The sequence below is a fragment of the Muscardinus avellanarius genome, assembly GCF_963383645.1.
Source record: "Muscardinus avellanarius genome assembly, chromosome: 2".
Classification (NCBI taxonomy): domain Eukaryota; kingdom Metazoa; phylum Chordata; class Mammalia; order Rodentia; family Gliridae; genus Muscardinus; species Muscardinus avellanarius.
In genome coordinates this window covers 99854861-99881347 of record NC_137787.1, presented here as the reverse complement: position 1 = coordinate 99881347, position 26487 = coordinate 99854861, and the positions used below count along the sequence as shown (strand labels likewise).

The 26487-nt window shown below is 40.4% G+C and overlaps 1 protein-coding gene across 2 annotated transcripts in view; it reads left to right on the top strand.

Moving 5' to 3' along the window:
• RAB3GAP1 (RAB3 GTPase activating protein catalytic subunit 1) overlaps positions 1–23332 on the top strand; it is a gene marked incomplete at both ends in the record, with an annotated part of 104859 nt that extends 81527 nt beyond the window's left edge. Inside the window, 9 exons of one of the 2 annotated variants that reach the window (XM_080690002.1) lie at positions 97–468; positions 5582–5719; positions 9006–9233; positions 16015–16111; positions 16210–16313; positions 16440–16555; positions 19433–19535; positions 22280–22300; positions 23096–23332. In XM_080690002.1, coding sequence (XP_080546128.1) covers positions 97–468; positions 5582–5719; positions 9006–9233; positions 16015–16111; positions 16210–16313; positions 16440–16555; positions 19433–19535; positions 22280–22300; positions 23096–23332 — 1416 coding nt within the window. The remainder of the gene's footprint in view (positions 1–96; positions 469–5581; positions 5720–9005; positions 9234–16014; positions 16112–16209; positions 16314–16439; positions 16556–19432; positions 19536–22279; positions 22301–23095) is intronic. The other variant, XM_080690003.1, reaches the window with a different exon arrangement.
• Positions 23333–26487: the final 3155 nt, after the last annotated feature.

The following is a 26487-nucleotide window of genomic DNA, read 5'->3' as shown; positions in this document are numbered from 1 at the left end:
GAGAAGGAGGAGAGAATGAAAAATATTCATGCCATAGATAGATTTTTTTTCTGTAATTACTAATTCAACTATTAATGTTATTTCTATTTTCTCAAGATGTTAAATTGTTGTATTGAAAGAAAGAAGGCACGTGATGAGGGAAAAAAGACAAGTACTTCAAATAACGTGACTAACACATATCCAGGGGAGGCTGGAAAAGCGGGAGACCAGTTGGGGCTGGACCATCTCAAAGATACAGATAAAGAAAAGGGAGAGATGGGAAAGTCTTGGGATTCCTGGAGTGACAGTGAAGAAGAATTTTTTGAATGCCTAAGCGACACTGAAGAACTTAAGGGGAATGGACAAGAGAGTGGCAAGAAAGGAGGGCTGAAGGAAATGGCGAATTTAAAGCCAGAAGGACGTCTCCATCAGCATGGGAAACTTAGACTTCTGCACAATGCAGAGCCTCTCTACATTCCAGTGACCCAGGTAGGATGCACTGTTTCTTCAGTGATTGCATCCTTTATTTCTTTTACACTCTCTAAATTCTTTTAGAAGGTCCTGTATTATTTCTACAATTACATTCCTGATTTGATCTTCTGGAGATCTCTGAATTTCTTTATTATCAGGTTCTGATATTATGGTGTTGTAGGCATTCATTCCTCTATTGTTGTTCCTCTTCCCACGATTTCAGAAGTTTGTGTCTTCTCTGGGTTCTTCCCCGGGTCACCATGACTTCACTTAGGGTACTCAGTATCTCAAATTTGTGGTAATCTCAGCCGCCACTACTCCTTTACTGGGTTCTATCACAAAATCTCAGACCCAGGGAGTTAATCAAGGCTGCGCAAGACTGTGGGGGTGCCGAGCTGGGCGTCTTCCCACGGGGAACTGCGACTAGGGTGTGGTATCTTTGCCACCACTACTCCTTCACTGGGTTGGACTGTAGAATCTCAGACCCAGGGAGATTTTCAAAGCTGCTCAGCCTCTGGGGGCACGGTGCTGGGATTTCTCCTTTAGGGGCCGCAATTTCACTTACGGTTATTTTGCACGCTGATCTGGAGCTGTCACGGGCATGGTGAACTTGCTGCCACTGCTGGCAATATGGCGCCTCTGCCACGCCCTAGGCTGTGAGGCTGGCGCATTTCTTTTCTAGTTTTGAGCTACGTTCTGAGTCCCTAGAAGGCATGATGAACTTGGCCACTGGGAGTTTTAAACGTTCTTTACGCTAAAAGAACTGCTTAATTATACCCAAATAATCCGCAGCTGCTCACTTCAGCTCCTTGTTTACCTTTCCTCTCTGGGGCAGGAGCAGTCTTTTTTTGGGGAGATTTCTCCAACAGTTCAAGGTGGGTTGGATTGGATTTATCTACCTCTCCCGAATACTGGCTGCTGCCGCCATCTCTAATATCTAGGTCTGTCTCATCTCTCTTATATTTTAGGTAGGAAGTCATGGCTACAAATGTCTCTATATGTTGTCTAATCAGATATTAAACCAAAATCTGATGTCCAGTGTTTCTCAGAAGAATACATGTCCTATTTGGCCACTGCCGTCTATTGTTGCTGCAGCCGCCATCTTGGCCCTTCCTCCTATCCCATAGTTTTGTAATCCATTCATCTGTGATGGACATCTTGGCCGGTTCCGTAATGGTAAATTGTGCAGCTATGAACATAGATATGCATGCATTAGTTTGGTAGTTTGGTTTTCATTATTTTGGATAGATACCCAGAAGTGTTGTTGCTGGATCATATGGTAAGTTCATTTGCATTCTTCTGAGGATCCTTCATATTGTTTTCCAAAGTAGTTGCACTAATTTGCAAACCCACCAGCAGTGCATTAGAGTTCCCACTTCTCCACATCCTTGCCAGCATTTGTTGTTTGTGTTTTGAATGATTGCCATTCTAGTTGGAGTTAGGTGAAATCTCAAGGTAGTTTTTATTTGCATCTCTCTAATTGCTAATAATTTGAGCATTTGTTCATGGATTTACTGGCCATTTGAATTTTTTCCTTCGTAAAGTGTATATTTGGTTCACTTGCCCATTTTTCAGTTGGGTTATTTGTTTTCTTAGTACTGAAGTTTCTTGAGTTCTCTGTATATTCTAGGTATTAGTCTTCTACCGAAGGAGTAGGTGGCAAAAATCTTCTCCCATTCTCTTGGCTCTCAGTTGAGGTTCTTGATAGTTTCCTTTGCTGAACAGAAGCTCTTCAGTTTCATGCAGTCCCACGTATTGATTGGCCTTTTAGTTTCTTGTGTCTTTGGGGTCTTGTTGAAAATGTTTTTACCTGTGCCTGTGTGTTATAGTGTTGGACCTATGCCCTCTTCAAGGACCCTCAAAGTCTCTGGTCTAATTTCTAAGTCTTTGATCCATATGGAATTGACTCTTGTCCATTTTCTGCATATGGTTAACCAGTTTTGCCAACACCGTTTGTTGAACAAGCTATCTTTTTTCCAGTATACGTTTTTGGCTCCGTTGTCAAAAATCAATTGGCTGCAAGTGTGCAGATTTGTTTCTGAGTCTTCTATTCTGCTCCATTGGTCTATGTATGTGTTTTTGTGCCAATACCATGCTGTTTTTATTACTGTGGCTTTGTAGTATACTTTGAAGTCAGGTATTGTGATTCCTCCTGCATAGTTTTTGTTGCTGAGAACTACTTTGGCTCTTCTGGATTTTTTGTTGTTCCAAATGAATTTAAGGACTGGTTTTTCTATGTCTGTAAAGAGTGGCCTTGGTAATTTAATGGGTATTGCATTGAATCTGTAGATCACTTTTGGAAGTATGGCCATTTTGATGATATTTATTCTATCTATTAACGTAGAAGATCTTTCCATCTTTTATGGTCTTCTATTTCTTTTTTCAATGTTTTATAATTATCTTTGTAGAGAAAATTTACCTCCTTGGTTAAATTTATTCCTTAGTTTATTGTTTTTGGGGGGTTTTTTGTTTGTTTTGTTTTGTTTTGATGTGGGATATCCTGAGTGGAAGTGTTCTGGATTTCTTTTACATTGAATTTATGGTTGGTATACAGAAAAGCTTCCAATTTTTTAAGATTGATTTTGTATCCAGACACCTTGATCAGTTCTATAAGCCTTTTGGTTGAGTTTTTTGGGTCTTTTGGTTGAGTATTGGGTCTTCTATGAATAGTGTCATGTCATCTGCAAATAGTGAAAGTTTGAGTTCTTCTTTCCCTATTTGTACTCCTTTGATTTCCTTTTCTTGCCTTACTGCTCTGGCTCAAGTCTCAAGTACTATATTGAAAAGAAGTGGTGATGATAGACATCCTTGTCTTGTTCCTGTTTTTAGAGGGAATTCTTGCAGTTTTTCCCTATTTAATATGATTTGGCTGTGGGCTATTGTAGATTGCCTTTATGATATTGGGGTATGTTCCTTCTATTCCGATTCTCTGCAGGGCTTTTAGCATAAATGGATGTTGGATTTTGTCAAACGTATGTACTTTTATGAAATGGTTGGAATTCAAAATTCTTCCATTTGAAACTGATATAATTTCAGGCTATAGACTTTAGCTTAAAACATGCCAGTTAGGCAATTGCCAACTTCATACACAAAATAAATAAATAAATAAATGACTTCATATAGGTCTCTGCTTTATAAGAATTCAATTATAGCCGGGGGTAGTTGTACACGCTTGTAATCCCAGCATTTGGGAGGCTAAGACAGGAGGATCAGGGTTCACAGACAGCCTCAGCTACTTAGTGAGGCTCTTTGCAACTCAGTGAGACCTTGTTTCCAAATAAAGAATAAAAAATAGGGCTGGGTGTAACTCAGAGGTAGAATGCCCCTGGGTTCTATCCTCAGTACTGCCAAAAAAATATATATATATATATATACACACACACACATACACACACACACACACACACACACACACACACACACACACACACTCCTGTCTTCTATTCATGTAGATGTAGATCAGCCTAAAAATTATGTCTAGAAAGGTTAAAGATTCAGAAGAAAAATGTGGATAGAGCAATGTACTAGAACCATGCTTGTAATTCTTAAAGTCAGCATCAGTCAGATGAGTCAGATGTCCTGGATTCTCTCCAGTTTGCCACTTGATAATCTTGAACAAGGCCCTTTCTCTCTGCCCCTCAGTTTCATCACTTTTTACACAAAAATGCCCTGGCCCCCTCATTGATCACATGAGATCATGTATATGGGAAAGCTTTGGACATATTTACAAGAGCATATAGAAAATGTATGTTTCTCATAACACTTGATTCTCTTGAATATGTTCTTCTCTGCTTACACTTGGCCAAGATTTCTAGGTGGGAAGAGACAGTCAGTATCCTGTCAATATCCACTTCCTTCCCTCCCATTCTGTGATTTCAAGGCCATAGGATAATGAAAAGTAGCTTGTTTGTTTGGCATGGAGTGTTGAGTCCCAGGGGCATTCTACCTTCAAGGTACCCCACCCCTTCCTTTTCATTTTTTATTTTAAAACAGGGCCTTGCTAAGTTGGCCTCAAACCTGTGAACCTCCTATCTCAGACTCTCTAGTATTGGTATTACAAGGTAGTGCCAGCATGCCTGGCAGTCACTCCTTCATAATAGAACAAAGACCCCTGCTCTTGAATATACTGCTTCAATAGAAGTTATTTTTTATAATTTGTTAACTTGACTATATTTTTATAAGCATACTTTTCGTCAGAGAAAGTAGAGGATGAAGTTTGTAATATAATCTAAGTATTATGTTTTTAATTGCTAGTACAATCATTAATAATAAGCACCAGCACCTTGGTTCCTGACTTGAAGCCAGCTGATCACAGACTGACCTCTGAAACCCTGGGCCCCAAATAAACCTTTCTAAGTTGTGCTTGGCAGGGTACTTTGGTCACAGCAATGAAAAAGATATCTCCTGCATATCAACATGAGACTATAGCTTCGTACTTGTCAGATAATACATGTTCATTAGAGCAAAGAAAACAATAACTCAAATTTCATAAGCAGAGATGAATCACTATTAGAGCATTTCCCTCTATTTTATTTTATTTTATTTTATTTTATTTATTTTATGGCACTGGAGATTGAACCCAGAGGCATTCTATCTCTGAGCTATACCCGCAGTGCTTTTTATTTGAAAACAGGGTCTCACTAGGTTGATTAGATCACTACTTACTGAGCCTGTCCTCTAACCTGTGATCCTCCTGAATCAGCCTCCCAAGTACAGGAATTCCCCATTCCCCATGTGGACCCAACGTCCCTCTCATTTTTTATGTTGAACCATTTTCTATTACTTATAATAAAAACCTGTTGTAAATAGTGATGGCATATTTAATGATATCATTAGACTTTGTATCTATATCGTTAATAGTCAGAAAAGTGTGCAGTAGACCCACATTTCTCCATGTTTGAGCTTTCAGTCCTTGTCAAGGGAAATCTGGTGATGTTATCTCTCTGAAGAAGAGACCTAAAAGTCATATTTATTCTTAACTTGTTACTTTTTTTAAATGTAGGTTTTGAAAAAATGTGTGCCTTTCAATTCTTTCAAATACATATCTTGTGAATGCAAGAGCAAAAATAATTGTCTTTTCTATTTTTATAGTTCTCTCTGTTCATGAGCTTTGTCCTTTTGTGCTTCACAGGAACCAGCTCCTATGACAGAAGATCTGCTGGAAGAGCAGTCTGAGGTCTTAGCTAAGTTAGGAACATCGGCAGAAGGGGCTCACCTCCGAGCACGCATGCAGAGTGCCTGCCTGCTCTCAGATATGGAGTCTTTCAAGGTGGGTCATACTGTCAGAGCTCTGGGCTCTGTTTTGAGCTATTCTGGGATGAAACTGGGGAAATCATTCTATAAAGTGTAATGAAGGCCTAAAAGTCTTTTTTTAAGTGTTTGGATTTCATTAATAGTAACTGTAACACCCATCCTCCATTCCCCAAGGACACAGACTCATTTCTTAAAGTTTAAAAAAAGAAAAGAACCAACCTGTTACTAGTAGTTGAAAGTTGAGAATTAAATTGAATAATTTCTGTGTGTATTGAGATGCTTTCTTCCTTTGTGTGTACTAGCCAATTTAATGCAAGGCTTTTAGGAAACCCTTAGGATTTAACGTGGGTTACGTCACATAAGAAGCCTTTGAGTGTTCCGTGTGCACTTCACACTGATCAGATGAGTAAGAAATACAGTGTTTACCTGCAATTATAGTCTAATGAGGTTTTGGAAGAAAATGTATAAACAGTTATTATGTGATGCGTTCTCATAAGAAGATAATTCAGAAGAGTGATTGACTACGGAGTCGTGGGTCAGGGAAGCCTTCTCAGAGCAGTCACCAGTTTGGATAAGTCGATATTTGCTACTTAGCTATAGGTCTATATCTAGAAGGATTTAGGTTATAATGGCATTTGGTGTATAGCTTTAAAAACCCAAGAATGAAGAAAAGACTTTTAAACTGTTTATTCATGTGTGTGTGTTTATATGTGTATGGGTGTTTTGGGGTTTTTTTCTTTCTTTCTTTCTTTGGTACTTGGATTGAACTCAGGGGCATTTTACCTCTGATCTGCAACCCCAGTCCTTTTCTCACTAGGTTGCTGAGAGTCTTGCTACATTTCTGAGGCTGTCCCTGAGGCAATCCTCCTATCTCAGCCTGCCAAGTACTGGGAGAAAAAGCAAGTTCATGTAGAAGTTGAGCATATTTAATCCAAAATCTGGAATGTTCTAAAATCTAAAACTTTTTCAGTACTAACATGACACTACAAGTGGAAAATTGCACACTGTGAAACTTTATTTATGCACAGGATTATTTAACATGCTGTATAAAATTATCTTCAGACCATGTGCATATGAAACATAAGTGAATTTTGTGTTTAGACTTGGCTTCCATCCCCAAATATCTCGTGTATATGCAGATATTCCCAAATCCCTCAGAATCTGAAACACTTCTGGTTCCAAGTATTTCAGATAAGGGATACACAACCTGTATATTATAAAAAGACCCCAAGTGAGTATCCTAGTGAGTAAGGGTTTCCCTTCCTATTGCTGATATTTTAAACTTTCCCAGTCCCTGGCTGCTCTTTAACCTGTGGTGGCCTCTGTCTCTCCATTCATAGCCCCTAGTCTGTCCTGTTGTCTGTGCTACATAGAGCAACCAGATTGAGTTTTCTCTGAAATACATGTGTATTCTTTCAAATACCTCTGCCATTTCTATCCTTCCCTGCTAGCTGATTTAAGTGACAATAAAAGGAAACCTTTTTCTTCCCTGCTTACTTTTTCCATCTTTACTAAAAGAAAAAAATCTTGCTGGGCGTGGTGGCGCACGCTTGTAATCCCCGCGCTTGGGAGGCGGAGACAGGAGGATCGCCTTGGTTCGAAGCCAGCCTCGCTGGCTTAAGAGACTCTGTTTCCAAATAAAAAAGTTAAAAATTAGGTCTGGGAGTGTAGCCTGTGGGAGTGTATCCCGGAGGTAGAAGGGCTTCCAGGAACCCCAGTACTACCAAAAAAAAAAAAAAAGAAAAAAGAAAAAAAATCTTCATTTAGCCTCTTAAGAGCTGTATGTTTTCCTTGGAGATCATAAAGATAAAAAAAAAAAAAAAAAAAAAAAAAAAAAAAAAAAAACCTGAGTTCTGCTCTGCCATGGGAAAATCAAAAGGGTTGATACAGAAGATAATGAAAAACCAGTTGGTTCTCAAGGCAGGTGTTGAACCAGAAAGGTAACAGAAGGAACTGGCTGAGTGTGACACTCCATGCCAGTAACCCCAGCTCTCCAAGATGGTGAATCAAGAGGATTCTAAGTTTGAGGCCAGCCCAGGAAACTTAGTGAGACCCTGCTATGGAATAAAGTAAAAAGGTCTCAGTAGTAGAGTTCTTGCCAAGCATGGGTAATGCCGTGGGCTAATACTTAGCACTGAAAAAGGGTGGGGTGGGGGCAGCTGAGGGTATATGCGCACAGCAAGAAATACCAGCCTGCACAGCAGATTTTTTCCATCTGAAATCTGCCTCCTTTGCTCATTCTCTGTCCCTGTGTTACCACAATGCCTTTGCAAAGACATATATAAGAATAGATTCCAAATTGGAACCTTAAGAGTTTTTCTCCCTAGAAACATGTCCAGTACTCTATGGTAAGATTCTGTATACTTCCTTTAACACTGGGCATGACCAAAACTAACTGGGGCACATATAAATCTAGTATAACATAGTTATAATCAGAAAGTAGGTCATTTTTCCAAATAGCTAGCTTACACAGCTGGCCCTATATGGAAAGTAGATAATAAATTGAAGGAAACATGTAGTCACTCTACAATAGGTGAGTTGCCTTTTCCTTTTTGTATAGCAGTGATTTAGTACTAGGGGGCTCTTGAGAGTGGAGCTTTGGAGGAATGCTGATAATGTGCCTGAGCCACCTACACCTCACAGTTCCAGAGGAAAGGGCCTGTCTTGGAGCCCACTCTCCTTGTACATCCCTGCAACAGTAAAAAGATGAGCTATAGCTGAATTGTGTATGAAACATAAATGAGCTGGGTGCTGTATGTTCAGCCTATAGTAGTAAAAAACAGAAGGAAGCATTAAGCATTCTAGTATTTTTCTGTCTTTAACATATAGTGCAGGAGTTGAATATTATTTTTTATTATGCTTGCTATCTTCACTCATATGGTGTGGTGTTGCCTGCTAAAGACCCACACCTTTGTGCATAAATCCTGAGTTACTATTGTGAAGTTGTCCTGACGCATTGCGGCTCACAGCAGTTGTTTGCTGCTGTGGATCATGACAGCCTCTTCTGTTTTTTAGGCCTGAAAGTAAAGTCACTGAATGATATCATCATTAATCCTATAGCATTATCTACTAAATAAAACTTACTGTGTTCAGTTCTAGAAGCCTGAAAAATAATACTGTGTTTCCAAATAAATTGTAAAATAGGGCTGGGGTGTAGCCCAGAGGTAGAAAGCCCCTGAGTTCTACCCCTAGTACTATCAAAAAAAAAACCTTAGATTTTTCAGGAAAGTATGATTTTGCAAACTGGCTTTTCAGTAACTGTTGATTTTCATTTGATTTTGGGACGTATTTTCTCATTTTAGGCAGCCAATCCAGGGTGTGTTCTGGAAGATTTTGTGAGGTGGTATTCACCCCGGGACTATATTGAAGAGGAGGTGATTGACGAAAAGGGCAACATGATCCTGAAAGGAGAATTGAGTGCACGAATGAAAATTCCAAGCAATATGTGGGTAGAAGCCTGGGAAACAGCCAAGCCAATTCCTGCTAGAAGGCAAAGGAGACTCTTTGATGATACACGTGAAGCAGAAAAGGTAATTAAGATTTGGCTCTCTAATACTAGAATGCTAATTATTATTCTTGAATCTTAGAAACTATCATAGACATGAGAGCTTGGACATACTTAACAAGCAAAATTTTAAAATTCATTGAGCTTTTAATAAATCTAGTAGTCATTTAAGATTTAGAACTAGTGCCGGGCGTGGTGGTGCACGCTTGTAATCCCCGCGCTTGGGAGGCTGAGACAGGAGGACTACACAGGCTCGAAGCCAGCCTCAACTACTGAGTGAGGCTCTCAGCAACTTAGTGAGACCCTGTTTCCAAATAAAAATATAAAATAGGTCTGGGAGTATAGCCCAGAGGTAGGAAGCCTCTGGGTTCCACCCCCATTACCACAAAAAAAAACCAAAACTTAGAACTAGTTGCAAATAGGCCAGTAAAAAGATATTTGTAGTTTGTATAGAATGCTTATCATTGTACTGTCACATGGTATATATCAGAAATTTTTTAAATGGGCATGTCCTTTGACCTAGCAGTTTTCAAAAAGAAAATTTTAAGGATAATAGAAATACACAAAGATCTATATACATGAATGTTGTTCAACAAAGTTCTTTAGTGAAAAAGGAGAAAAAACCAAGGCTTGGTTCAGCAAATTATGGTATATCCAGGTAGGGGACTACTTGGCAACTATTCAAAAACATTTGGACTCTGGAGAATAGTGCCACCTGCCATACTCACATCCTTCTCATTCCCCATGAAATCACTAGGTAAAGAAAATTCTTGCCTTTACCCTTACTAGCAGGTACAGGTTGCAGTGAATTTCAGTTTAACAGGAAGTAGAGAAGTAATCTAAATTCTGGTTAGAGCTCCCATTAAGCCTCTGGATATAGCAGGTGGGAGCAGGGAATCTTAATGAAAAGAGCCAAGACATACACAGGCATAAAGTCAACCCAGAGGAAGAGAGCCTAAAACCAGATACCAAAACACAACACAGGTAGGGCTTGGGTAGTTCACAGCATTGCCTAGAGAAGGAATTTGGATGTAAACAGGACTGGAAGTGGAGCCTTGGAGAGAATCAGATACAGTCATGTACAGCCTAATGATATTTATTTGTTTGTTTGTTTATTTTTTTGTTTATTTTTGGTGGTACTGGGAGTGGAACCCAGAGGCTTTCTACCTCCGGGCTATACTCCCAGACCTATTTTATATTTTTTATTTGGAAACAGGGTCTCACTAAGTTGCTGAGCGCCTCACTAAGTAGCTGAGGCTGGCTTCAAACCTGTGCAATCCTCCTGTCTCAGCCTCCTAAGCACGGGTATTACAAGTGTGTGCCAGCACACCCGGCGCCTAATGATATTTTAGTAATTAACGGACCACATATTCCAGGGTTGTCTCATAAGGTTTTGATGGAACTGGAAAATCTCTGTTGGCCCAGTAACATTACAGCCATCAGAACATCGTAGCACAAGGCATTTATAACTCATGTGTTAGTAATGATATTGGTATGAAATCTATTGTGCTTCCAGGTATATAAAAGTGTAACACAGCTGAGCATGGTGGCGCACGCTTATAATCCCAGTACTTGGAAGGCTGAGACAGGAGGATCACACGGATTCGAAGCCAGCCTCAGCTACTTAGGCTCCCAGCAACTAAGTGAGACCCTGTTTCCAAATAAAATATAAAATAGGTCTAGGAGTATAGCCTAAAGGTAGAAAGTCCCTGGGTTCCATCCCCAGTACCACCAAAAAAAAAAAACAGTATAACACATATAACTATGTACAATACATAGTACACAATGATGTTGCTAGTATATGTACTTTTTTCACTAGTTAAAATATACTCTTCTTTATTTAAAAAAAAAGTTTCCAAGCCAGGCGTGGTGGCGCACGCTTGTAATCCCCGCGCTTGGGAGGCTGAGACAGGAGGATCGCACAGGTTCGAAGCCAGCCTCAGCTACTTAGGCTCTCAGCAACTTAGTGAGACCCTGTTTCCAAATAAAATATAAAATAGGTCTGGGAGTATAGCCCGGAGGTAGAAAGCCTCTAGGTTCCACCCCCAGTACCACCAAAAAAAAAAAAAGTTTCCATAAAATAGTTGTCTGACAGCAGCCCTATATATTTTCTGTTTACCAGGTCTCTTGATTACATTCTAAGTACAGTCTATGATATTCTCACACAATTAAATCTCCTAATGACACATTTCTCAGAACATATCCCTACTGTTAAGAATGTCTAACTGTATAAAGAGAATAGATAGAGATAAAGCAGTGACAAGAAAGAAGGAAATATAAGTGGGGAAAGTAAGGATCCTGCAGAAATGAAAGAAAAAGAGGACAATTAATTTCCCCCAACCTGTCTTTCTATGAAAGGAGTTGTGCAAAAGAGGGTACTTTGAAACTGTCTGTTGCATTACTAGGAATAAAAGAGAATAGACTGTGACTGCAAAAAACTACTTTAAAAAATAACAATGTGCAATCTGATCATTTTATCTAATGAGAATATTTCTTAGAAGAGCAGCGAAAAAGCAGAAGAAAATTGTAATATAATACTCCAGCCGCAATCAGATATCCTCAAATAAGCATGGAAGTTGTATAAAATCATGTTTAATCAGAGATATTAAATCCAAGAGCAGAAATGACCCAAAAACCCTCAAAGATAATGGAACCACAATTGATTTAACTCAGGGTTGAAGTAAAAGAAAAAGATGACTATCCGAAGTGAAGACTAAATTACAAAGACCCCAAGAGAGAACGAAATGATATTTGTTTGTTTAATGGCGGCACTGGGGTTGAATGCAGGAACATTCTACCTCTGAGCTACACTCTCAACCCTATTTTAATTTTTGAGACAAGGTCTCACTATTGCTGAGGGCCTTGCTAAGTTGCTGAGGCTTTCATCAAATCTGCAGTTCTCCTGTCTTAGCCTCCCAAGTAACTGGGATTACAGGCATGCACCACCACACCAGCTTAGACTTTAGCTTTTTCAGTCTTTAGGATCTTTAGGCAAAAAGATAAAAATAACTTAAAGGCAAGAACATTACACATCGGACTTCTCAAACAACATACAAACTAAGAAGACAACATGGAAGAACATTTCTAAGAAATTTTCGAGAAAACTATGAACTAAGGATTTTATGTCCAGCCAAGATACATAAGTATCAAACCTACAAAAACATTTTTTCTGAATTTTTGCACATTTAGTACTGCTTATATATAGCCTTCCTAAGGAACCCACTAAGTTCCAGTACTGGGTATTGAAACTAGAGCCTCACAAATGCTAGGCCAGTGTTCTGCCACTGAGCTGCATCTCTAATTTTTTTTTTTTTTTTTTAATTTTGAGACAGGGACTTGATAAGTTGAAGAAGCTGGCCAAGAACATTTATTCCTCCTGCCTCAGCTCCCTAAGCAGCTGAAATTTCAGGTGTGTAGCACCATGCCCAATTCCAGTAGAACTTTCTATATTAAAGATATTCTATATCTGCCAGGCGTGATGGCGCACGCTTGTACTCCCCGTGCTTGGGAGGCAGAGACAGGAGGATCGCGCAGGTTCGAAGCCAGCCTTGCTGGCTTAAGAGACCCTGTTTCCAAATTTAAATATATATATGTAAATAATAGGTCTGGGAGTGTAGCCCAGAGGTAGAAGGGTTTCCAGGAACCCCAGTACCACCAAAAAAAAAAAAAAAAAAGATAATCTATATCTATGCTATTCAAAATGGTAGCCACCTGTAGCTTTAGTAAACACTTGAAATATGGTGAGTATAACATAGGTGCTGAGGTTGTAAATGGTGGCATGTGTACAGTCACTACCTTGTTGAATAGTATAGTGGAGAAGGATGAACTTTACTCAACTAGGAAATGGCTGGGATGCTTTGGTAAAGAACTGATGGTAAGTGTGTTATTTATTTAATTCTAGAACCTTCCTGTCTCAGACTTACGGTGAGGACTTGGGTAGATAAATATGTAAAATTATATGTTTAGAGCTGGGCGTGGTGGCATATGCCTGTAATCCCAGTATTTAGGAGGCTGAGACCAGAGGATCACAGGTTCACGGCCAGCCTAAGCTACTTAGTGAGGCCCTCTGCAACTAAGCAAGACCCTGTTTCAAAAATAAAGAATAAGAAAGTAGGACTAGGATATAGCTCAGAGGTAGAATGCTCCTAGGTTCAATCCCCAAAAAGTACCACAAAAAAGGAAATAAAAGATTAATAATATGTGAACCTAAGTAAAAGTTACTTAAGTGTTTTGTATTATTCTGGCACATTTGTTTTTCTGTATGTTAAGAAAAATAAAATTTACAATAGCGTTAGCAGTGAAATACAACAATGGTAAATCTTATTGCTCAAAATAAGAGTATACATCTGACCAAACTTTGTAAAATAATTTGGCATTAACTTGTATATATCCTAATTCTATTTTTAGGTATATGTCCTAAAGAAATTCCTCTGCATGTCTGCCAAGACACATAAGGAGTAATGTCATAGGAGCATTGTTTGTAATGGTTGGGGAGAGAAAAGGTGCCCACCATCAGGGGTGAGCATTTCAGTACAGCAGTGACACTGAATCAATTAGAGCATGCATCAGCATACACAAATCTCAGAAACCATGCTAAATGAAAAAAGCAAGCCCCTGAGGCTTATACACAGAAACAGCCCATCTAGATAGAGGTTAAGGCCAGACAAAACTAAGCAATACATTTTTCAGAGCAACTTATAGTGGGAAACTATAAAGAAAAGCTATAAAGATTCACGGTTAGAAGAGGAGGAAGGAAGACATGATTGGGGTGGTACCCAGGTGCTTCCAAAGTGCTGCAAAGTTCTGTTTCTTAAGGGATTAATGGGTAAACCTATGTTCATATTTTCTTTATACTGTAAAATTTTTTTTCTTTTCTTTTTTTTTTTTTTTTTTTTTTTTTTTTTTTTTTTTTTTGTGGTGCTGAGGATTGAACCCAGGGCATTCTACTTCCAAGCTATACCTCCAGTCCTATTTTCTATTCTTTTTTTTGAAACAAGGTCTCACTAAGTAGCTGAGCTTAGCCACAAACCGTCAACCTTCCTGTCTCAGCCTCCCAAGTACTGGGATTACAAGTATGTATAATTTTTTTTTAAAAACACTTAAAATCACAGGATATTCCTCAGGTTGAAGAATAAAAATCTACCAAAAGTCATTAAATGAACAAAGCAAGTCATAGACCAGTATAGAACTTTTTTTTTTTTTTTTTTTTTTGCGGTACCAGGGATGGAACCCAGGGGTATTGTACCTCCGAGCTTCAACCCTAGCCCAATTTTTTAGTCTTATTTTTGAAACAGGGTCTCACTGGGTTGCAAAGGGCCTCAAGAATCTGATGCTGTTCCTAAACTGCGATCCTCTAGTCTCCACTTCCCGAACGCTGGGATTACAAGCATGCACCACCACAACTGACTAGAACATAATTTTTGTTAAAAAAAATATATGATGGACTAGGGATGGAACTTAGTAGTAGAGTGCTTGCCTAGCATGCACAAGTTCCTCCTGGGTCTAGTCTCCAACACAACAAAATAATAAATCACATATACATCTATATCTGTGTGTTTAAATGAACAAAAGAACCTGCGTCTGGTGGCGCATGTCTATAATCCCAGTACTTCAGAGGCTACGACAGGAGGATCACAGGTTCAAGGACAGTCTCAGCAAGTAATGAGACTCATCAACCTAGCAAGACCCTGTTTCAAAATAAAAATAATAAAATAGGGCTTGGGATATAGCTCAGAGATAGAATTCCCCTAGGTTCAATCCTTAGTACTACACACACCAAAAAAAAAAAAAGGCCAGACACACAGAAACATGGTTTTTGATTGCTTACTTTGAGTGTGTGTGTGTGTGTGTGTGTGTGTGTGTGTGTGTGTGTAGTGGTACTGGGGATTGAACCCAAGTGCTTTCTACCTCCAAGCTACACCCACAGCCCTGTTTTTATTGTTTTGTTTTGAAACAAGGTCTCATTAAGTTGCTGAGGCTGGTCTTGAACCTGCTATATCCTCCCATTTCAGCCTCCTAAGTACTAGATTACAGGCATGTGCATGATGCCTGGCAATAGACACATGTCTAAGAAGATTAAACACAAATAGGTATTGTTCCTTGGGAAGTAAGATTTTGGGGGAATTTCTGTATTATACTTCTCCATATACATTTATTTTTTAAATGTGTGGACATTTATCAGTTAAGACATACTTTACGAAATCATATTTTTATTTTTATTACTATTAGGAACTTACAGGTAGAGTCTATGTGTTGCATATACTTTTGTATTTTTATAATAAAAATGCAATTTTCATTTTTAAAGAATTAATAAACCAATACCAAAACAACCAAAGCAAACCAAAATTTATGGAAAGTCACTAACAATGTTTACAAATACTGAGAAAAGCAAGTTATAAAACAATCTTACACATGTTTAATATTAGTACTCTTAATATGGGTACCCTATTTCTTTAAAAATTCTAGGATGAAAATACTCTGCTGTTAATAATTATCTTAATATTGTATAATTTACAAATGGTTTTTATTGTCTTTGTATTTTCCTAATTTGGGTATATGACATGTGGAAGCAGAAAAAAATTAAGAGTATTACTAAAGATCAAAGCGCTTTGGTGTGTTCAGTGACATGGGTCCTGCCTTTGGAGTGGAAGTTGCTCACCTGGCACGTGTGGTAGGTGGTAAGAGAGGAGAGCCTCCCTCTGCTTCCCTTCATGGTGCCATTGGAGGCCGGCCGAGCTGCACTTGGGTAGATGTGCTTCATGCTTTGGCACCCGCGGTGATCATCCTGCCGCATGTGTCTCCTGCAGGTGCTGCACTATCTGGCAGTGCAGAAGCCTGCAGACCTTGCTCGGCACCTGTTACCTTGTGTGATTCATGCAGCTGTACTCAAGGTAAAGGAAGAAGGTAAATGTCTTATTTGATTACTCATTGGTTCATTTCTTAAAATGAAAGTATATTTGGCCTAATTTATTTAATGATGGCATTGATCTTTTTAAAAATAGAAAGTCTGGAAAACATTTCTTCTGTTAAGAAGATTATAAAGCAGATCATATCCCATTCCAGTAAAGTTTTGCACTTCCCCAGTCCAGAAGACAAGAAATTGGAAGTAAGTTTGACGTAGTGTCAGAGTCTTGCCAAGTGTTCAACCCACTTGGCAATAATTATTTTAAAGATGTTTTTAAAAGCCTTTGCTTTTTGCTATTTTTACTATATCTTCCTTTTCCACTGTTAGGAAATCATTCATCAGATTACTAATGTGGAAGCTATAATTGCTAGAGCCCGGTCCCTGAAAGCCAAGTTTGAAACTGAGAAATGTGACCAGGAGGAAGAAAAGGAAGATCTTGAAAGGTAATTGTTATTTGGCTACATTGGTTTTGTCCATGATGGGAAAAGCCACCAGTTTCTTTAGAAAAATTGTAATAGAATTTTTTGTGGTACTCATATATTACTTGAAACAAACGGTGACTCAGAGACAGAAATGTTTAATTATCCTGGGATTTGACTATTGCTCTGAATGCCAGTGTTTCCATTCCTCCCACTTTGGAAAATAGTCCACCAGAGCCTCTTTTTCTAGGGTGCTGCTGTTCTTGGAGATCAGGTACCTGCAGCCCCTGTGGAGGAGCCAGCAGCTCAGTGCTCCCGTTGCCCAGCACTCAGCTCTCACTCCTTCTGACTACAAGGGTTGGGGGATCAGAAACTCTGTGTCTGCTTGCTATTTCTAGTTACTTAAGTTTAAACTTTTTTTGTGTGTGATACTGGGGGTGAAATCCAGAGGCTTTTTACCTCCGGGCTATACTCCCAGACCTATTTTTATTTTGTTGGAAACAGGGTCTCACTAAGTTGCTGAGAGCCTCACTAAGTAGCTGAGGCTGGCTTCGAACCTGTGCGGTCCTCCTGTCTCAGCCTCCCAAGCACGGGGATTACAAGCGTGCGCCACCACGCCCAGCCAAGTTTCAACATTTGATGGTAGCAAAGGAACACATCCTGAGTATCTTACAAATATGTTTTGAAAGAATGACCCCGGCTTCTCCCAGATGAAACAGATGATTTGGGACAGTCTTTCCCTACCCCTCCTTTTTTTTATTTTGTAAAATCATTGGTGGGAGGGGGGAAGGGAAAACAGGGGTGGGGGTGGGGGAGGGCACCAAGTATAGTTTAAATGTATACCATTTATGTTCAATAAAAATTTTTTAAAAATAAAATATCTGGAAATCTGAGAAAAAAAATTAGGATTGAACCCAGGGCCTCCCACAGGATAGGAAAGGACTGAGCTAAACCACCCACCTCTTTTATTTTTAATTTTGTTAAGGCCGCGTCTGAGTTGCCCAGGCTGGCCTCAAATTTCACATCCTCTTTCCTCAGCCTCCTAAGTAGCTATGATTACAGGTGTGAGCCACCTCACCCAGTTCAGTCTTTCCCCCACCCCCCCTTTTTTTTTTTTTTTTTTTGTACTGGGGATGGAACCCAGGAGCATCCTACCTTCGAGCAACACACCCTAGCCCTTTATTTTATTCCTTTTTTTTTTTTTTTTTTTTTGGTGGTACTGAGGACGGAACCCAGGGCCTTCTGCCTCCAGGCCACACTCCCAGACCTCTTATATATTTTATTTGGAAACAGGGTCTCTTAAGCCAGCAGAGGCTAGCTTCAAACGTGCGCGACCGTCCTGTCTTAGCCTCCCAAGCGCGGGGATTACAAGGGTGCGCCACCACACCCGGCTTATTCTTTATTTTGAAACAGGGTTTCACTCAGTTGCACTGGGCCTCACTAAGTAGTAGCTGAGACTGTCCGTGAACTGCAATCCTCCTGTCTCAGTCTCCCCAAATGCTGGGATTCAGTCTTTCCTTTTTATGACCAGTGTCCTGACTATGTCAGTGTGAGCCCCTGTCCATTTTTGTCTGTTATTTTAAAGGACAGTGTTGTTGTTGTTGGGTTTTTGTTGTTGTTGTTTGTTTTGTTTTGTTTTGTTTTTTTGGTGGTACTGGGGGTGGAACCCAGGAGCTTTCTACCTTTGGGCTATACTCCCAGACCTATTTTATATTTTATTTGGAAATAGGGTCTCACTAAGTTGCTGAAAGCCTCACTAAGTAGCTGAGGCTGGCTTCGAACCTGTGCGATCCTCCTGTCTCAGCCTCCCCAGCGCAGGGATTACAAGTGTGCGCCACCATGCCTGGCGACAGCGTTGTTTTAATATGTGACAAAGTATTTCCAAATTAGATTGTTTAGCGGCTTGGATGGTCACAATTCTACATTTTTTTACCAGCTTTTTCATGAGAGAAGGCATTATTGATGCTAAGTAATGCTATAGGACAAGGCATTTGTTGTAGCTTTTAACAAGTTCTTGTTTGAATTTTGTGTCTTTTGTTGAGTGAAAATTTCTCCCAGCCTGCTTTGCTTTTGAAAATTCCTTCCTTATAAATGAGAAGAATAAGCTGTAATCAAGGGAATTGTTCCTAAAATAGCAGCATGAATTAGTGAGCAGGTGGTGCAGCTTGTAGCTCTGTGCCTTCAACTCGTAGTTCCACTACACACTGTCTGTGACATGCTTGGAAATACCGTGTTCCCAGCACATAACGGCACAGCTCACAGTTGCAGCTTTGCCTATAAAGCATATGTTGTAATCACACACTCAGCCCTCAACAAAAAAAATAGGGAGTATGGATCGTTGCTTTTCTGGATTAGTAGAATTTGGTTTCTGTTGTACAAAAAACATGTTTTCATATTTTATTTACTGTAATGTTTTCTAAGCTTCTAGTTTGAAACAAATGGGCTGAATATTTCTTCTTATGCTTTGACAAAAATCAGTATTTAAATTTTTTATGAAGCCGGGAGTGGTGGCACACGCTTGTAATCCCAGCATTTGGGAGGCTGAGACAGGAGGATTGCAGTTTGAGGACAGCCTCAGCTACTTAGTGAGGCTCTTTGCAACTCAGTGAGACCCTGTTTCAAAATAAAGAATAAAAACATAGGGCTGGGGGTGTAGCTCAAAGGGAGAATGCCCCTGGGTTCCATCCCCAGTACCACAAAATAAAAAATAAAATAATATTTTTATGAAACTACTTGGACAACCAGTAAGATTGTCAGTTGATATTAGTTCTGTCATATCTGTTCTCCACTCCAGCCGTTGCAAGTTTAAGCAGTATCAGTTTGAGGACTTGTCACCTAATACAGTGGATAATCCAGGTGGTGAACAGCTGCTCCTCACCCTTTCACTGCTCTGTCTCCTAGGTTTGTGAGTTGCCTGTTGGAGCAGCCTGAGGTGTTGGTCACTGGGGCAGGAAGAGGACACGCGGGCAGGATCATCCACAAGTTGTTTGGGAATGCTCAGAGGGTACGTGAAGTTCCGCGCTGACCAGCACATTCTCACCAGAACTCTGCTCCAGAAAGAGTCGTTTCGAGTCTCACGTGAGGCTGATAACAGCTACCAAGAAGTCTGGGCATTGGGTTTGAACACTGAAGAAACAGTAACTCTGACAACTGAGTTTTCCAAGTCTCATCAACTTTACTACATATTTAAGTAAAATGATAAGTATGTCTTAGGACCCACATTTCAGAAGTTGTAAGAGTCTAAAATTCATGTTCTAGAAGCTGACCAGTTAGAATAGAGTTCAGTTATACCATCTTCAAACCCAGGACACTTCAAAATGGATTCATATCTCAACCTGGATTTTAAATCCTAACTAGTCTAATGATGAGGAGGAGATCTAACTTTACAGATTTTTCTACAAAGGAAGGGGAAATTTTCAGGTTTTTAGGACTATGAAAATGGGCCTCAGCACAGAACGAAAGCCCAATTTGAAAATTTGTCTTCATAAGTACCTCTATTAATGAAAGGAAATTTTAATAATTATACAGTGCCTTGGTGACTGGTGAGGAGATGCTGGCTTCCCACAGGCAATTCTCAATTTTAAGACACAGTTGGGATTCTGCTCAGAATATCATGACGTGCACTAAATACAAGTTCCCTTACCTAGAAGTATGATGATACTAGAAACTTGGTCACCAGTTCAGTTTTAAGAGTGTAATTCTCAGAATCAAATAGAAAAAAATTTTTTTCATCATTCTACATGTGTAGTAACAATTTTATAGTCCTCATTGAGTTGGTATGGAATACATAATAATTCATATATTTAAATCATAGTCAAATATATGGATTTGAGTTTTTAGCAAGAGCTAAAAACTAAGATTATTTATGGGATAGCTTCCTAAATTTAAGAATTTTGTTTTAAAAACCAAATGTTTTATTTCCTTATAAATTAGACTTCTAGATGCTTGCTTTGATATATTGTGGTTTTTGTCTTTGACATGAACAGAAGAAAGGAGTTTGTTTTTACATCTTGTATTATCTTCACCAGCTTACATTTGTAGGGTTAGGTTTTCTTGTTAACCACTAATGTGAATTTTCTTTGTATTATAAAAATACTCCTCTTCGATCACTTTTTTAAAAATTTTTGTTAAGAGGCTTTAAAAATCTAAAGTATTTGTATTATTAGTGCTGAGAGTATTACTTGTTTTGGCAAACTTATTTTCCCAAAATGGAAATAGCCTTTTTACAGGCTTTCTTTTTAATAAAAATTTGGACAACACAGAGAATTACAAAGAAAAAGTTAACCATGTAATCTTACTAGTCACTAGTGATCATTGCCAACATTTAATATCTAGTATATACAAAGGTATGTATTTTTTTAAAATAGGAAATCACATAATTTGCTTTGTTGGTCTCATTTTTCATTAAGATTGATAGCCTCAAAATCATTACATATAGTAGTATATCATCTTTCCAGTGTCATTATATATAGTTAATTCTTTTAATGGCCACTGAAATTACAAATTCATCCCATGTTATGTTGTGTGTTTGTGTGTGTGTGTGTGTGGTACTGGGGGTGGAACCCAGGGGCTTTTCTACCTCCGGGCTATACTCTCAGACCTGTTTTATACTTTATTTGGAAACAGGGTCTCACTAACTTGCTGAGAGCCTCACTAAGTAGCTGAGGCTGGCTTTGAACCTATGCAATCCTCCTGTCTCAGCCACCCAAGCGCTGGGATTACAAGTGTGCGCCACCATGCCAGCTCCACATTATGTAATTCAAAAAAGAACTTTAAACTTTCAGACTTTGTAAATGTTTGGGGGGATTTATAGACTGTACAATCCATATAATAAGCATCTGACTAGTTCGTGTGTGTGTGTGTGTGTGTGTGTGTGTGTGTGTGTGTGTGTGTGTGTGTGTGGTGGTGGTGGTGGTGGTGGTGCTGGGGATTGAACCCAGGGGCGTTATACCTCCAAGCTACACACCCAGCCCTATTTTATTTTTATTTTAAAATAGGGTCTCAATAGGTTGATGAGAGTCTCACTACTTGATGAGGCTGTCCTCAAACCTGTGCTTCTCCTGTCTCCGCCTCCTAAGTACTGGCATCACAAGCATGAGCCACTATACCTGGCTGATTAGTACATTTTCAAATTCACTCATAAATATGACTGAAGTAAACTGATAAAAGTTTATTCACTTAACTTTTTATAATTGACATTTCACTTAATTTTACTAATCAAGATTTTAACATTTTTTAAAGTTGGAATGACATTTCACAGTTTTTTAGCATACATTAATTTATATATTTAGAACTTTCACATTCTAAAAATAGAAACAATCATGATTATCTGTGCTTGGGTATGTATATGTTTAAATGGATCTGCACAAAATGACCGATGGGATTTTGCTTCAAGTCATTTGCTGAGCTGAATAACTCTTAGACATCTACTCAAATTCACCGGATCATCTATTTTTAAGGCATGAACACTCTAAGCACCTAACTCCTGAGAAAAAGAGGGAGGTTTTCACTAAATCATGTCTTCATTAAATGGCACAGTCTGTCGCCTGTTAAACCGTCAGGTGCATGGGGAGCGGGCAGCTGGGTGTGTTGCGTGCAGCGTGAGAGCTCATCTCCAGCAGCCCCGGCAGGATCGCGTCCCTAGTGTGGTGCATGCCGTCTCTGAAGTGATCTGAGGTCTTGTCTAGCTCTTTTAACCATCTTGCTTGTTCCCTTTCGTCACTGTTTCTTTTCTCACCCTTTCTCAAGCTGACTGAATCTTCTGATGAGGTAACAAAATAGCTTTTGTCCCTCATATTTCCTTGTTCCTCCCTTCCTTTAACTTCATAAAGTCATAAAACTAACCACCTCTTTAACAGTCCAACCTGGCATACCTTCTTGCCGATGTTTGGCTTCACATGATTTCATATTTCCATGGCCAAAACAATTATTCTTTTTCCAAAGCAGTGGTGTCATGAAAGAATAATGACCCAAGTTAAAAATGAAGGCCCTCCTTGAATCTGTATTTGTGCAATGTCAATGAAAAATGGGTGCCTTTTCATTTTGAGAACTTCTCTCTTGTGACCCTTGCTCTGTGGACCTGTCACTCCTGTATTATATTAGCTGCCCAGAAAACAAAGTCAGTGTCCCCAGTTTTAATTTGGCAAGTGAACCTTTAAACGATTTGACTGGAAAAGTTGAGAGAAAAATTCTTTCCAGACTTTAGAAAGAAACAGCCCCTCGGTGAACTCAGGGCCGTCTGATCTGGACTTGGTCGTGGCAGAGACTAGAAACCAGCACCGCCTCCCTGATCCCTTTCATCAGGCGCCTGAACACGCCCCTCACTTTTCAAAGCAGATTGCCTGGCTTCATTCTCCCTTCTGCCTGTTTCCAGTCTACTGGCTTACGCAGTGTTTCAGGCTTGTGGCATTTTCTGTGTTATTTATTTTGAGTAATCATAAATATAGCTTGACTGCATTACTGAGGACATTTTATGTACTTATCATATTTATTCATCTGTCCTTCAGAAGTACCCGAGTTTAGCATTCAACTTGCTTTTGAATTTCCCATTCGATTGTCTTCCAGGCTGCAGCCATGGTTCCACCGGAGGAGGAACTGAAGAGAACAGGCTGCCCGGAGGAGAGAAGACAGAACTCCATGTCTGACTTCCCCGCACCTGCTGGCCGCGAGCTCATCCTGCGCGCCACCGTGCCGCGCCCAGCGCCATACTCCAAAGCTCTGCCGCAACGCATGTATAGCGTTCTCACCAAAGAGGACTTCCGACTCGCAGGTGCCTTTTCATCCGACACCTCCTTCTTCTAAGTCCAACATGTCCTGGCGCGGCTTCGGAGCCCGCTGCCTTCTTCCATGGGACGAAGGGGAAAGGGAGTGTCGGGCGGAGCAGCGCCTGTCCAGCCGAGCAGTCAGGAGCCAACCAGCACCAGGCTAGGCCCTGCTGTGCCTGTGGGGTGGAGGGAATGGCTCGAGTTGTTGAAAGATTTCTAAGCCAAAGAGAGAGCCTTGTGTATGGAGACCAAAAACAGGGCATTCTGTCCTCACTGGCAGATGGCGCTGATCCCGCGTTGCGGTGCCCTCCGCGCCACTGCATTCATAGTCTGCAGAAACACCTAGTAGTCGTATTTATTAGCATCAAGTATGCAAAATAGAGTATCTATTAACTCAGATTTCTGGATATTTTGGTGGTAGCCTCTAATCACAGAATCTGTGTTTTTAAATTACTACATGACATTCTGTTTATTCAATCACCTGGTGGTCGTCTTTATTATACTAATTAACTTTTGATGAACACTGAAATATTCTAGGAGAAACTAGAGTTTCCGTTTCTGTTAGTTCATGTAACTGTAACCTAATGTATTCCTCCTGATCAAGCTGTACATGAGGTGTCACTGCAGATGAGCTTCACAGTGTGTGCCATGGCTCTCTTCTCTTCTGGCTGCCATTTGAGTCACAGCTGCAGCTGCTGTTCTCCCTAGTGCTGAAGAGCATGCCTTCCTTTTCAGTGGTTGCTGCTGGGTACTGTAGTCAGTGAAGTAGAGGTGAGCGCGGGCTGCAAACCTAGCCTGGTACCTCCAGACTATCGTGCACTTAGTATAGTTGGGTGTGCGTGCTAATGAGTAGAGGATTACTTCAACGCACTATTTTGCTTTCCTATTTTAGTTAAAGCAGAATTTCTGGGGATGAGTAGCACACAGGGTAAGGATTACAGCATTGTATATCTAGGTTTTTTAGTTTTATGGTACTGGGGATTGAGCCCAGGGACATTTTACCTCTGAGCTAGACCCTCAGCCCTATTTTTTTTTTTAACAGGTTCTCACTGAGTTGCTAAGGACCTCGCTGAGGCTAAGTTTCTGAGGCTGGCCGAGAACCTGCGATCCCCCTCTCAGCCTCCCAAGTACTTGGATTACAGGGGTGTGTCGCCATGCCCACTTTATATTTTTATTTTTGTGAAGATCAAGATGTATTAAGTCAGTGTTGCTAAATGGCCTCCCTTTAGTAATTTTAAATTATTTTTAGGCCTAAAATTACTACTTAAATTTGAAGTTAAAAATGGAAGCATAAATTCCTCCTGTGTCATTTTTAAGAATTGTGATAGAGCTGTGCAAACCCTGTTACATTATTTTTGTAAAAGAAAATTCTGTATACATATATACATATATACATATATGTGTGGCATTTGTGTGCATATACATGTCTGTATGTGACCAGGAAGGAGAGGCCCTGTTAACAACCTCCCAGCCTTGACCATGCCTTTCTCTGAGAAGCTGAACTTTATCGCTACTGCTGAACCCACTAACCCAGACCCAAGAACTGAGTGCTGGACCAAGAAGACATTTCCCCAGAACAGTTTGGCTACTTTTAGAGGGTATTGGTAACAAAAACTCTACAGTGGAGGGGTTGTTCTTTAAAACTGTATTATGAACCTAATAAAAGGAAAGTGTTATTGTTTCTGTGTCTAATTTTGTTTTACTTTCTCCCTTCTGAGAAGTTTGGTCTTATTTTACTTGGATCTGTGCTGAGTCAGGGCTTCCTAAGATCAGCCTGCTGAGTTTACAAAGCAGCAATCCCAAGGACATTTTTTATGCCTTTTAAAGGCAATACCCTATTTTTAAATGATGTGCTTATTTCACAGACTTTTTTTTTTTTTTTTTTTTTTGGTGGGTCTGGGGATGGAAACCAGGGGCATTCAACCTCCGAGCTACACCCCCCTGCCCTATTTTTTTTTATTATTTATTCATTCATTTATTTATTTATTTTGGTGGTATTGGGGTTCCTGGAAGCCCTTCTACCTCCGGGGTACACTCCCAGACCTATTTTTACATTTTTATTTGGAAACAGGGTCTCCTAAGCCAGCACACGCAGCTGGCTTTGAACCTACGCGATCCTCCTGTCTGCCTCCCAAGCGTGGGGATTACAAGCGTGCGCCACCATGCCCGACACTTTATTCTTTATTTTGAAACCTGGTCTCACTGAGTTGCAGAGGGCCTCACTTAGTAGCTGAGGCTGTCCGGGGACCGTGATCCTCCAGTCTCAGCCTCCCTAATGCTGGGATTACAAGCGTGCGCCACCACACCTGGCTTCACAGACATTTTTTTAAGTACCCTTTTGTATCAGGGACCACACTAGATAATGATGATAAGATGAAAAGTCAGACCCCTTTTTGCTGTGGCCTTCTTGTCCCATGGGGAGACTGAGCTGACGCACTGCAGATGGATAGAGTGGGGTCCACTCCTGCCGGGACCAGGAACATCATCCCAGAGGCTGCGATTTCTGGACAGAAGAATAGAGGCAGCCGGCAAGCTCCACCCACACGCCTGCCCTTCCCCAGCTGTGCTGCTGCCCCACTGGGTGTGAACTTGGCTTCTTCACCCTCCCATCTGGACCTAGCCCTGCCTGTCTTTGGTTAATGGGACGTTAGCAAGGGTGACACAGGCAGAGTTAAGAGGTAGACACATGGGGCTCTCCCTCTCTTCCCTCCGGGGCCCTGAGGCCGGCTGAGGAGGCTGGGGGTGCACAAGGCAGCAGTTGGCTGACAGGATAGGGTGTCATGAGCAAAGGACACAGGATGAACAGAATCAAGGGAGAGAACAGTCAGCATTTTAGTTTGATTGGAGTGTGCCATACAGAGTGGGAAGAACAAGAAATGAAACAGATTCTGGATCAGCCACTGTGAGGCACATGCTTTTAATCCCAGTACTTGGGAGGCCAAGACAGGAGGATTACAGGTTTGAGGACAGTCAACAAGTAGTAAGACTCATCAGCTTAGCGACACCCTGTTTCCAAATAAAAATAAAATAGGGCTGGGGGTGCAGCTCAGAGGTAGAATCCCCCTAGGCTCCATCCCCAGTGCCCGGCTTCTCCAGCTGGGGCTGAACCTGACTTGAAGGCCAGCACTGGGCTGGGACTGTCCCTGCCTGTCCTGTCTCAACAGCAGAGCTTCCTCTGCAGAGGGCTTCCGG